Source organism: Capricornis sumatraensis, chromosome X (genome assembly GCF_032405125.1).
Source record: "Capricornis sumatraensis isolate serow.1 chromosome X, serow.2, whole genome shotgun sequence".
Taxonomy (NCBI): domain Eukaryota; kingdom Metazoa; phylum Chordata; class Mammalia; order Artiodactyla; family Bovidae; genus Capricornis; species Capricornis sumatraensis.
The window spans coordinates 128,911,171-128,924,973 of record NC_091092.1 but is presented as its reverse complement, the minus strand read 5'-3'; the positions used below and the strand labels follow the sequence as shown (position 1 = coordinate 128,924,973).

At 40.2% G+C, this 13,803-nt stretch overlaps 1 protein-coding gene across 1 annotated transcript in view; it reads left to right on the top strand.

Annotated features, from left to right (window-relative positions):
* Positions 1–13,803, top strand: part of CDKL5 (cyclin dependent kinase like 5) — a 107,456-nt gene that overhangs the window by 81,218 nt on the left and 12,435 nt on the right. The window contains exons 11-14 of the mRNA XM_068962994.1: positions 1,323–2,289; positions 7,838–7,939; positions 8,238–8,343; positions 11,013–11,136. Coding sequence (XP_068819095.1) covers positions 1,323–2,289; positions 7,838–7,939; positions 8,238–8,343; positions 11,013–11,136 — 1,299 coding nt within the window. The remainder of the gene's footprint in view (positions 1–1,322; positions 2,290–7,837; positions 7,940–8,237; positions 8,344–11,012; positions 11,137–13,803) is intronic.

Sequence of the window (13,803 nt, the reverse complement as noted above, 5' to 3'; positions counted from 1 at the left end):
TGTGCATTTTGGAGATGAGGCCTTCCAAACTATTACAGTTATGCCTGCCATCAGATACATTTTAACACTTCTCTGAAAGAGAGGAGGAGAGGATGAGGGCCTTTACCTTTGATGCCTGAGCAAGTGGATTCTTGTAGGGAAAATAGGAAGACACAGTTTGACAGATTACCACTGTAAAGGGGGAAAAAAAATGTGACTTTTCCTCTAATAACTGTGCGATGAGAACAGAACTCTCCCAGATCAAACCATCTTTAGCAATAGCAATATTTGCAGCAAAATTTTTGGAATGAATAGTAAAAATTGTTTTTTATTTAAAAAAATAATGAAATTGCTATTCATTTAAAAGCATTCTCACCTATCTCAAACCGTAATTTGGTCCTTTAAATAGTTACAGTAGATCACACTGATCTTACTGTGATATCAGCTTCAGCTTTCAAAGAGAGGACAGGGTTTTCCTCAAGATTTATATTTTGTATTTTAAACCAAGCAGGACGTGAAGCTTTCAGTCCTAAAGAAGACCTCAGCCCATTTGAAATAATGAAGTGTGAAATGGAGAAGAGAATAAATGGTGTCTTTTGGAGAGAAATTACCTGTTTAGGTCCCTGTGATCCAGTTAGAGACACACTCCTAGTCAGTGTACAGGAGGTATCTGACACACCCCAAGTATTGCCACTTCTCTAAAACATGAATGTTGATCGTGATATTTTCCAACAAACCGCACCAGGCAGTTCCCACTTCTTTTTAGAGTATTATTTTCTTTTTTTGTGTACCTTGCTAGAATTCACGTTCATTGATTATACAGGCTAAAGACAAAAGAGACATAGGTGCTTGTGTCTCTATGCTGTATGAATCTCTGAGGTAGGCCATGAGTTTTACAAATAAAAATGAAGTTCAAGGAACACAGTGATCTGCAAGTCTAAATGTCTCCTTCTGATGTCCATGCAGACAGAGTTATAAAGAATTTACGTATAGCTCAGCTCTCTTGTTCTTTGCAGGCTTTCTATAGCACACACTCATGTGAGCCCCAGTATAGCAAAAGGATCTTTTCCCAGATGATCAGTTAGAAGCCATGTTGGCAGCAAGTTAGCTGAGCATTTAAGAATGCCAAAGCACTTCATCAGGACCAGTGCTTTGTGGCAGAGTGACTTGATCTAAGCAACTTATTCTTAATGATAGATTACATGTGATTTATAGTCACATGTTTGAGAGAGAGAATGTTTTTAGTCTTTGTGGTGTTTTAGGTGTTCTTTCTTGTTTTGGTAATACTTTTTGTCTGTCTGCTCTTAAGGGAAACTGATATGCTTCTTTCGTTTCTGACACAGAAACCAAGCCAGCAAAAGTGCGGCTTTGCAGTCTCACCACAGATCTAACAGCAAAGATATCCAGAACCTAGGTGTGGGCCTGCCCCGGGCTGATGAAGGGCTTCCTGCCAATGAAAGCTTCCTGAATGGAAACCTTGCTGGAGCTACTCTTAGTCCCATGCACACCAAAACCTACCAAGCCGGCAGCCAGCCTGGGTCTACCAGCAAAGATCTGACCAACAACAACATTCCACACCTTCTCAGCCCGAAAGAAGCCAAGTCAAAGACAGAGTTTGATTTTAATATTGACCCAAAGCCTTCAGATGGCCCAGGCACAAAGTACCTCAAGTCAAGCAGCAGATCTCAGCAGAACCGGCACTCTTTTATGGAAAGTTCTCAGAGCAAAGCTGGAACGCTGCAGCCTGGTGAAAAGCAGAGTCGGCACAGCTACATTGACACCATTCCCCAGTCCTCTCGGAGTCCTTCCTATAGGACCAAGGCCAAAAGCCATGGGGCGTTGAGTGACTCCAAGTCTGTGAGCAACCTTTCTGAAGCCCGGGCCCAGATTGCAGAGTCCAATACCAGTAGGTACTTCCCATCCAGCTGCTTGGACTTGAACTCTCCCACCAGCCCAACCCCTACCAGGCACGGTGATACAAGAACTTTGCTCAGCCCGTCGGGGAGAAATAACCGAAGTGAAGGCACTCTTGACTCACGCCGAACCACAACCAGGCATTCTAAGACGATGGAGGAGTTGAAGCTGCCTGAACACATGGACAGCAGCCATTCCCATTCGCTGTCGGCACCTCATGAATCTTTTTCGTATGGGCTGGGCTACACCAGCCCCTTCTCCTCCCAGCAGCGTCCACATAGGCATTCCATGTACGTGACCCGGGACAAAGTGAGAGCCAAGGGCTTGGACGGAAGCTTGAGTGTAGGGCAAGGGATGGCGGCCAGAGCCAACAGCCTGCAGCTCTTATCACCTCAGGTACGACTTAGGGCCTTGACCAGATGTGTCGGCTCCTTAGGGGAAGGTGGTTCGGGGATGTGATGGGGTCAGTATGCAGTTGTGCTTTAAGGAAGCAATATTTGAAAGACTAATCTTTTAAAACATTTTTTTTTAGTTATTTAAGCTAGTTGTTGAGTACTCAAGGAAACTCAGAAAGCTTGTTTTTCAAAATCTGTTTCCTTTCTTAAATGTTCCTTTCTGGCATATTTTGTTTAGAGAACCTCTTTTTTCATTTGTTTATTATTTCATTTATTTTTATTGAAGTATAGTTGAGTTACATTGTTCTGTTAATTACTACTGTACAGCTAAATGACTCACTTATACATATATATGTATGCATCCATTCTTTTTCATATTCTTTTCCATGATGGTCTATCACAAGATATTGAATATACTTCACTATAGTATACAGTAGGACCTTATTGTTTATCCATCCTGTATATACCAGTTTGCATCTGATAATCCCAAACTCCTAGTGCAAGCTTCTCCCACCTCCCTCCCCCTTGACAAGCACCGGTCTGTTCTCTGTGTCCCTGATTCTGTTGATGCTTCATAGATAGGTTCAGTTGTGTCATATTTTAGATTCCACATATAAGTGATATCATATGATATTTGTCTTTTTCTTTCTGACTTAATTTACTTAGTATGATCATATCTAGGTTCATCCATGTTGCTGCAAATGGCATTGTTTCATTCTTTTTGGGGGGCTGAGTAACATTCCATTCTGTATACATCTTCTTTATCCATTCCTCTGTTGATGGACATTTAGGTTGCTTTCATGTCTTGGCTATTGTAAACAGTGCTGCAATGAACATAAGAATGCACCTAGCCTTTTGAATTATAGTTTTGTCCGGATATATGTCTAGGAGTTGGATTGATGGATCATATTGTTACTCTAGTTTTGTGAAGAATCTCTATACTGTTTCCACAGTGGCTACACCAAGTTACATTCCCAACACTGTAGAGGGTTCCCTTTTCTCCACACTCTCCCCAGTATTTGTTATTTGTAGACTTGTTATTGATGACCATTCTGACCAGCACAAGGTGATACTACCTTGTAGTTCTGATTTTCATTAGAGAATCCTATTTTAATTTTTACAGAATTCATCAGCTATCTGGCTAATTTTCTCAAAATTCAGTGTGACTTCATGGAGATTTTCTCTAATCTCTGCAAACCACATTTGCTTAAATCAAACCCTTTTGCTAATACCTTACTCAATATCTAAACTGAATTGAAAAGTTTTAAATTTATCCAGAACTATAGGTAAATATAACTCTAGGCCAAGATAAATGTTAATTTTCAGTCTTTCTAGATTGTTATTACATCTCAATGTTTTTAGCATAATGCTTCTTCCATCTTACTGATCTTCAGACTCCAGAATTGACCTGTTTAAAAGAAGTAACATTCTTGTAACAGAACACATATTTTTAAAATTTATTTATTTATTTTAATTGGAGGCTAACTACTTTACAGTATTGTAGTGGGTTTTGCCATACATTGACATGAATCAGCCTTGAGTATACATGTGTTCCCCATCCTGAACCCCCTCCCATCTCCCTCCCCATCCCATCCCTCAGGGTCATCCCAGTGCACCAGCCCTGAGCACCCTGTCTCATGCATCGAACCTGGACTGGCGATCTGTTTCACATATGATAATATACATGTTTCAGTGCTATTCTCTCAAATCATCCCACCCTTGCCTTCTCCCACAGAGTCCAAAAGACTGTTCTTTACATCTGTGTCTCTTTTGCTGTCTCATATACAGGGTTATCGTTACCATCTTTCTAAATTCCATATATATGCGTTAGTATACTGTATTGGTGTTTTTCTTTCTGGCTTACTTCACTCTGTATAATAGGCTCCAGTTTCATCCACCTCATTAGGACTGATTCAAATGTATTCATTTTAATGGCTGAGTAATACTCCATTGTGTTTATGTACCACAGCTTTCGTATCCATTCGTCTGCCGATGGACATCTAGGTTGCTTCCATGTCCTGGCTATTATAAACAGTGCTGCAATGAACATTGGGGTACACGTGTCTCTTTCAATTCTGATTTCCTCAGTGTGTATGCCCAGCAGTGGGACTGCTGGGTTATATGGCAGTTCTATTTCCAGTTTTTTAAGGCATGTCCACACTGTTCTCCATAGTGGTTGTACTATTTTGCATTCCCACCAACAGTGTAAGAGGGTTCCTTTTTCTCTGTACCCTCTCCAGCATTTATTGTTTGTAGACTTTTTGATAGCAGCCATTCTGAGCAGCGTGAGATGGTACCTCATTGTGGTTTTGATTTGCATTTCTCTGATAATGAGTGATGTTGAGCATCTTTTCATAGAACACATATTTTTAAAATTATATTTTTGTGACATAAAATATTCACCTGCATCAAAGACATGAAGTTGGAGAAAAAACAGTGTTAGAAGAAGAAAAGAGTGTTATGTAGGAAAAGTACCCCCTTTTTAGAAGATACAAAAATAGGCTTATCAGTGTGTATCAAAGCTCCAGAAAATACAAATGGACTCTGCAGTGGGAAGCCTAGCAAGATGGGTGCTGGGGAGAGGGAGATTGTCAATAACTATGCAGTTGGTTTAGCAAAATAGCTAAAAGCTTGGACTAGAAAGCCAGGCAGACCTGGATTTGTATCTGAGTTCTGCAGTGTGCTTTAAACTCTAAATTTGGGGATTTATCTGTGCCTTGATTCCTCATCTGAGTATTGTTGTGAGCATTAAACACGGTGTATAAAGCACTGTGTACCCTATGCTGGGCACAAAGTAAAGGTTTTAGTTTGTTGCTGCTGCTTCTGGGATGATGGGGGGCTGTTCTTGAGACACTGAATACCTTCTGTATGCTGGGTATTCTTGGCAACTTAAAAGAGTCTGAGGCAAGGTTCTTGCTCTTGAGAAATATATCTTCTCTTAGGGAAGATTAAATTATACATGATAACTGAAATAATTACGAACCAGATTTCTGTGGCACTGGCTATAAAAAGTACTTGAGGATGGGGAGAAATCATTGTTAGCAGGAGCAATCAGAAATGGCTTTTGGAGCAACAGGAGGTCTTGTTGAAGCTCAGATGTGGAGACAGGTTTTTTGGTTGAAGGATGAAGATGTATTTAGGCCTTTACTGAGCTAGACACCATGATAGGCTCTAACTAGAAAGATCAAGATGTGGTCCCTGTCCTCTTAGAATGTATGGGCTCGGGTGGGGATGACACTTGCCAACACATAGGTGGGGACAGTGCTGTGAGACTGCATGCCTGTGCTGTGCCGGAGCTGTGCGCAATGCAGGGACAGAGGAGGGTGGCACAGTCCCCACAGGGGGACTGAGGCAGGCCCCCAGGGGACAGGGGTGGAATCTGAGTAGCAACTTTGAAGATGTTGGGAGCTTCACCAGGGGAAGAAAGTAGAGTGGGCATGAGGAAAGAGGCTCAAGGGAGGGCCAAAAAGACTGTCTGGAAGAGAAGGGGAGGGTACTTGAGACATTAAGTATTAAGTAGAATGGTGGGATTGCAACTTGTGCCACGTGCTTAGAGTGGGAAAATGCAAGATTTAGACCCAAGCGTGAGGTGAGAATATGTTATCTAAGTCAGTGCCAGTGGAAAGACAGAGAAAGAATGAGTCTTACAGACTCCTCAGAAGTAGAACCGGGACTTGTGAATGGAAGGATTGAATATAGGAAAAAGGAAGCCTTCAAGGTTTCTCTCCTAGGAGCTGCTTTTCAGAGTAGAAGAGAGTATTTGAAGTCAGCTAATTCAGCCCCTCCATTGCATGGATGAGCATGCTGAGGCTCTGAGAGGTTGGATGGGTTGCCTAAGTTTACCCAACTAGTTCAGAGTGGAGCTGGGATGTTGAGGGAATGTCCAGGTCTCTAGGCCAGAGCTTTTCACACTGTGTCACGCTGACATGTGGAGGTTGGGGTGTGACCCTGGCCCTTATGCAGAGATGTTCTCCATGAGGTTGGAAGATGCTCTGGGGCCCCAGTGAGAGGAGACAGGAGATGTCATGATTGGAGTCAGAGCAGTGGTCGGAGGAGGAGCCTCTCTAGAGAGAAGGGATCTCTAGCAGTCTGGCAGCCCCACATGGATTTACATGGAGGTCAAAAACAGTAAAGTATGTTAGCTTTAAGCACAGTGTAAATAGAGAAGTAAGAAACATAAAAAACTGTACCTTGGAGAAAGGACAAATGGACTGGCTCTCTGACTGCTAGAGAAAAGGCTTCATGACCCTGGTAGAAATAAGCTCATTATGAAACAGTAACTGTAGGCTAAAAACAGATCCAACCGTTACTGAATTTTAAGTCCAATTCAGGAGGTGCAGTGCCAAACTGCAAGAAAGTACAAGTTTAAAGGCACAAAGATGGCAGACGGCTTGACAAGTAATTGAAGCCAGGAATAATGGGAATCACTCTCCTGAAAAGTACTGTCACCTTTAAGAGCAAGGGCACTGGACTGGCTCTGTCAACTTAGAGTTTAGGTTAGGTGTAAATCATTTATTTTCTAAGATACTTTTCTAGAGGCTTTTGTAAACAATGCTGGTGATAAAATTCAAATGAGATCTTGTCACAAAGTAGAAAGAAGAGAGGCTACATTGAATGATTTCCTGCTCGGAGTCCTTTCGTAGTACATTTGGGGAGTGAGGGGGAGAAAGAATCATATTTTAAATTTTAAATAAACTATTTTGACACATTGTGTAAGGCTCAAGATAATACTCTTTCTGTGCATGATATAAAGATACACAATGCAGCTAACTCCTCTGAATGGCTTGGTAATTTTATTCCATAATTCTTTCTTTCTGAAGGTAGAAAATGCTACTTTTCCCCTCAATGAACACTGCTATGGATCAAGGCTGCTCTTAGCTTGTGATTCACTTCCTTGACAGAAAGAGGAAGTGTCTCTGGAGATGAGTGCTTGTCGTGATTGTTAAGAAAATACATGAAGTATAAGTACTGTTATCATAGAGGAGATTAAGTACATACACTACAATAGTTAGAGGATTTTTAAGACAGAAATTATTGAGGGTGCTGATTCAATTCCTTGATCTACCCAAAGAATGTTTGTTTTCATCTGAATCTGCCATACATGTCCTTCATGAAAAATATTTTTGCATCTGTAGTTCTTTTTGGAGAACTCGGCCTAAAATCTGCTAGAGATATTTTGGATTAACTAATAGAACCTCTGGTTCTCTTCTAATTGAGTGCTGCTTAGAACCATGGCTTTCTAGATGTTAGGAGGATGATTTTCTTTGTTTTTAATAATTAATTGAACTATTTTCAGAGTAATTCATTCCCTGCTTACATTAACTTTAATGAGAATTTCACTTTCCATCTGTCTGACATTTGTTTGACATATTTTACATTCATCAGATGATTCACTCTTTTATGGGACAATTTGTGTTTTAGCCAACTCACATTTTTTATTTTAGCCAGTTAAGGTACTGGTTATACCAGATAAAACCCATGGAAATTTAGGTGATTTTCATCCCTAGGAACAAGACAGTCTCAAAAATCCTTTTAACTTTGACTTTCAGCCTGGAGAGCAACTCCCTCCAGAGATGACTGTGGCACGATCTTCTGTTAAGGAGTCCTCCAGAGAAGGCACCTCTTCATTCCATGCGCGGCAGAAGTCTGAGGTATGAATTTTCTAGAGTGGCTACCATTCCTGATAGAATGTGTCTATAAAGATTGGTCATTCAGAATCATTACAGTCTGTCTTATAAGATTTATCCATACGTAGTCTCCCACAAATAATTTGAACTGGCTTACAAAGTAAGCAGTCTTCCTCATGCCATAATTCTGAGTTTTGTCTTAAATAGATCCCAGAGTAAATTATAGTTCAGTTAGGTACTGCTCTGAGTACACAGGCCGCATCATCATCACTCTGCTGTTTACCTTTTTTTTTTTTTTGCTGCTGTTTACCTTTTGTCTCAGGGTGGAGCATATCATGACCCCCACTCTGATGATGGCGCCGCCCCCAAGGAAAATAGACACCTGTATAATGATCCTGTTCCAAGAAGAGTTGGCAGCTTCTACCGAGGTAAACCCAGCTCCTAGCACCCATCTGGGTCCTCTCTTCTCTCCCCCTCACTACATCTCCAGCCCACACACACCCCTACATTCCACTGCCCTGACTTCCGGTCAGTGGCATTCTTACCTGCACTGCTGCCTTCCGCCACATCTTCCTGCCCTGGGTCCCACTGTCTTAGTTCAGACCCTTGTGGCTTCTGACTTGATTTCTTTGAATAGCCTCCCAGCAGCTCTCCCTATCTGTAAAGTCACCATCAAAATGGTCCCTGGAATGATCCTTATGAAGCTGTGTTCTAACCACACCACTCATTCGATCAAGTCATAGAATATTTATCAATGTCACTTGTGTGCCTGAGACTTTTAATTTAGAACATCAGTGAGCAATACAGCCAAAGGTCTCCACCCTCACAGAGCTCACATTCTCATGAGGAGAGAACAATACTAAACGTAATAATTACATAGAGCCGTAAAAGATAGTAAATGCTACAGGGAAAAAAAAATAACAACAGGGCAATCCATCGCCCCCAGCCCCAGTCCTCTCTCTCTCTCACCTGCTAAGAATCTTCTGGTGGCTTCCCATTGGCAACAGGACAAAATGTTCGTTCCCTCAGATGGCATTTTAGACTTTCTGTGCCTGGCCCTTGCTATTCTTTCCAGCTCTTCCCCCGCCGCTCACACAGGTCATGCCCTCCTCTGACCTGAATGCATTACTCCAAATGCTCAGACAGCTTGTTTCTGTCCCTTTTGAGAGTCGGCTTTGATTTCCTCTGCAGTGTGATGGCTTCCCTGCCCACCTAGACAAAATGAAGTGTTTCCTTCTTTGTTCTGCTCATGGTCCTTTGTTTCTAACATAACACACACCACGTGGTATGGCTTCTTTGCATTTCTCTCACAAGGTTACAAGGCCCTTTACCTTTTCCTCTTTTACCCTCATTGACTAGGACACTGCCTGGCAGTTTCAGAAATATTTGTTGAATGAATAACAGAAACTCTTCAAGTGTACTTGTATGACCTTAAAATTGTGTTTTGATGTTTATTGTAACAAATGTTTCAGGGGCTGAATGGATTTAGGAGGGACTGACAGAGAAAGACATCCCCTTTAAGGAGCTATGTAGTAATAGAGTGGGGCCCCCCCAGGCAGCCCCAGCCCCTAGTGGGGAGACAGACAGCAAGCCCACCAGGGCACAGGTAAAGTCCTGGGTCCGCGAGGCCTAACTTCTCATAATTCTGTTCATTTGGGAGGATAGCTGGAAAGGCGGAAATTGGTAGGCAACATGGACAATGGCTTGGTCATTTTAACTAGGAATCTGAGCTAAATAAATGCATGCAAGTCTTATTCAGGACCTAAATATATATTGACTAATTAGGCTACTCTGTTCCCTCCTAGCCCCACGCTGGAGAAGAGCATAAGACATTCGATACCTTTTGATGCATTTATTTTTTTTCTGATGTCACGGTTACTTTAGAATCTTATGGGACTAAAATTTTAATTCAGATTAAAGGTAATTAAAACAAAAGCATTATAGTGTACAAATAAACAAAAGTATTTTCTTCTCTCCCTGGAAGTTTTACTTCCAAAATGGATCACACACATGTTAATTCTATAGATGTCTAGAGAGTATATGTTAATATTAAGATGTTAACTAAGTTTTTAATTAATCAGTCCCTGACCTCAAGGAACACAGATTTATTTTGATTGCCAATTGATTGCTATCAGCAAAGCCCCTTCTAATTGACTTCAGAGTTTGGCAGGTAGAACATTTTTATTTTAGAAAGTCCAGAAATAGAAGTGAAAGATTTAACTAGGTGAAACATTTGGAGACATCTCTCATTTCAGTGCTACCACTAAATCTAACTGGATGATGATCTAGTGGTATCATTGAAATGACAGATGTTTTTAGAATATTTCCCATTTTCGTTCCTGTTAGCCAAGAGTCAAGTGAAATGGTGTCATTTGTCTTTACATACAGCCTGTGTATTCCTTTTGTGATGAAATTTGTAATATATTTTGATTTATGACCAAGCTTAGAAATTGACAGAAAAAGATGATTACCCCCCACCAAAGAAAAACAGAAAAGTATCTACTCACAAACATCACGGTTTGTCTTTTTGTTTATTCCTGGATTGAATACTTAGAGAAAAATAGTATTTTTGTGCAAATAACCACATTTCTTTGGAATTGAGTTTAAAAAATATATAAAATTGATATGTCACCTCCCAAGTGGCAAGTCTTAAACTGTAGTTGGTATATTCCAGCACATATAATGTTAAGAATCACTTCAGACTAAAAATAGATTCTACATAGTTGGGTCTATGATGTAAGAAAGCCTCAACTTAAGTGAATGTCAAATGGAGAGGTGGGGATCATATTCATACTTTGAAATCTCCTATGATGTTTTCCAGTTTATCAGCTGTTACATTAATTTATGTCTTGAATATATTGCCTGAGTTAACTGACCCTTGTGCGTTACTGTCATAAGCAATTGGGGGAGGGGGGAGGGAGAGAATGTTCCCTGGAATGCCTCCATCCTCAGAAAACACAAAAGTTTTATGAAGGGAAAGTGAGGATATTGACTTACCTTTTTATTATTTTGTTTGTGTGAGAGAAATGCAATAGAACAATATGAGAAGTGCTTTGATCAAAAGAGTACATCAGTGGCTTACCTTTTCTTTATTCAGTGCCATCTCCACGTCCAGACAATTCTTTCCATGAAAATAATGTGTCAACCAGAGTTTCTTCCCTACCATCAGAAAGCAGTTCTGGAACTAACCACTCAAAAAGACAGCCAACATTCGATCCATGGTGGGTATTTTAGCTTGTTTTTACTCTTCTTTTTTCTAACTGTGGATTTGAGATTTCACAGCAATTTAACAGTTTAGCATTCTTTCTCCTACTAGACCTTTCTTTCTCGAGAGAGATTGTTTCATAAGGGAAATGTGATTTGTCATTATTTGTAATGGTTTCTTTCAAAATGTTCAGCATTTATGTTAAATATCATGTAAAAGAAAGAAAATACCCTGGGTCCGTACATACCTCATAAGTCTTCCATCGTCTTCTGACATGATTGACATCCTTTGCCGTCTTCTCCGCTTGTTCCTGTTGAATCATGTAGGAGACAATTTGCTTAGCCCTTGGTGTGCAGTGTCTCACTCAGTTCTCACAATCAGCCTTTGAAGTAGGGTAGCCTTTCCTCTCCAGATGAGAAAACTGCAGCTTAGAAAAGGTAAGGAGCCTGCCTGGTGCTGGACAGCAAGTACCAGGGAGGAGACGGAATCTAGACCCAGATGGGTTCTGACTCTAAAGCTCATGTCTTTTACTTCTGTACTACCTGACTTTCATTCAGGGTGAAAAGAGAGATAATGGAACAACCATTTGTGGTACCACAAAAATGTACTGGTAGTCAGAGGGCAAAATGATGTGCCAATTTTGCACATCTTTTAATCTTTGTGTCATGTGTAATAAAAATTTAAGGAGAGAATTATAACACACATCAAGTCTCATTAGCATATTTTGTGTGGGGGGTAAGGACTGTATTTTTAATAATGTAGACTTCATAGTCTCAGCTGCCCAGAAAGACTTCCCAGAATCTAGATGTGAGGGGTGTTTATATATTTTTCATAGGGCTATTAAGTTCTCCACCAAGAGAATAAAATGGCGCCTCACTATAATGCACTGAATTGAGAATGAGACCAATCTGTCAGATTCTGTCTCTGCTGTTTATTGCCAGAATTCATACAGTTTGGACCCTGTTGGCAGGGTAATATCAAGGTTTCAGTGTTACCATGCCCTATAGGGAAAATAACTTATTTTTACAATAATAAAAATTATTTTCTTAAAGTTATAAATACTTTTTCTTTTATAAACACATTTTATATTTATCACCTTATTTATAAAATGAGAGTTTTAACATTAGTGACTCAGAGGTTAGACTCTGGAAATGAGATATCTTGACTAGTGTCACCTTTTGGCCATGTGAGCTTAAGCTCTCTGTCCCTCAGTTTCCTTGTCTATAAAATAGGCTAAGAATAGCACTTCCCTCATACAGTATATATGATCATTAAATGAAGTAAAACATCAAAAGCATCTAGAGCAGTGCCTGGCACCGTTGTGACTTGTTAATGTTAAAAGCAGCAATTTTTACCATTAATGTTCTCTAACTTCAGTATGACTTACCAGGTGTCTCCTCTCCACTTACTTTACTGAGGAACTTCTGTGAGTTCTTTCTCCATAACTTAGATAAGATCTACACATTAACTGGAGAGCACAGGTACAACTCCAGTTACCGACGTTGACAGTTTTCAAGTGGTTTTGACAAGCTGTGAGAATAGTGTCTAAGTTGTGAGACTACAGAAATACAGATGGAATTGTGTTTCATCTTGGTCATTGCATGATGAAGTGGTGATGGTTTAAAAGAGCGTTGATTACAGATTAGCGTGAATGAAAATTAGATAGGTCAGATCAAAACTACATCTAAATGGGGGATTCACAGTCTTAACAGCATATTATTTCTGACTTTTTGATAATCAGTTTAAGTAGACCTGGATATGTGTAGAAACCTAAAAACAATTGTTTTGAAAAGAATTAGAGGCACAGTTGGGATGCTGAACTTTAGACAGGTCTTCATCAAGTCATCTGATATTGCTGTTATGAGGTTTGAGAGAATTCCAGAATTTCCAGGGAGGAATTGGATATATTCTTTTGTTCTTACTGCCCCCCATGATAGTGCTGCTATGATACTTCTCCCCCATGCATCGCATCCAACTTAGTCTAAGTCATCCATTAAGCTCGACTTGTCTTGGATTTTTTCCTTGAACAAGATCTCTCATTGGTTCACCATATTTATATTTGAGAGAATGCCATTTGATAACTTTTACAAAAACATGAATGAGCCTTGCCATGGTGACATAGTGAATTGCTGTTCCTAAATTGTCACTGTCCTAAGGGCAGTCTGTTTCTCCTTGTTAGTAGTACTTACGTTTCTTTGGAGAAGGGGATATTTGTAGAGGGCACACATTTCTTGCAACGGGAAAGTCAAGCTACTGTATCATACTTTTAAATGATAGTGTAGTATAATATGCAGAGCTGTTATTCTGGCCATCTCAACTGTCCAGAATCCAGTTAAGAACTGGGAGATAAGCCAAAACATTTCAGAACAACAAAAATAGGGTTAATACAGTCCATTGATCATCTTTAGTAATGGGATAACACCTCCACCCTCCCTGTGAGCCTGCTTATTCTTCTTCTATGTTGAGTTCTCTCAGTTGGCACTGAGGTTGTCAGGCAAGAAATAATCCCAGGTAACAAGACGGTGTGCAGAGAGAGAAGGATCCTGAACAGTAACTGTAGAGAGAAGAGAGGTAGTTTGACTTTTCTAATGCTCTAAAAGGAAAGTCATTTCTGGTCATTATGGTTTCATACATAGAGTAGATATCCAGGTAGAGTATATATCTTTAAAATAGGCTCCTCTTC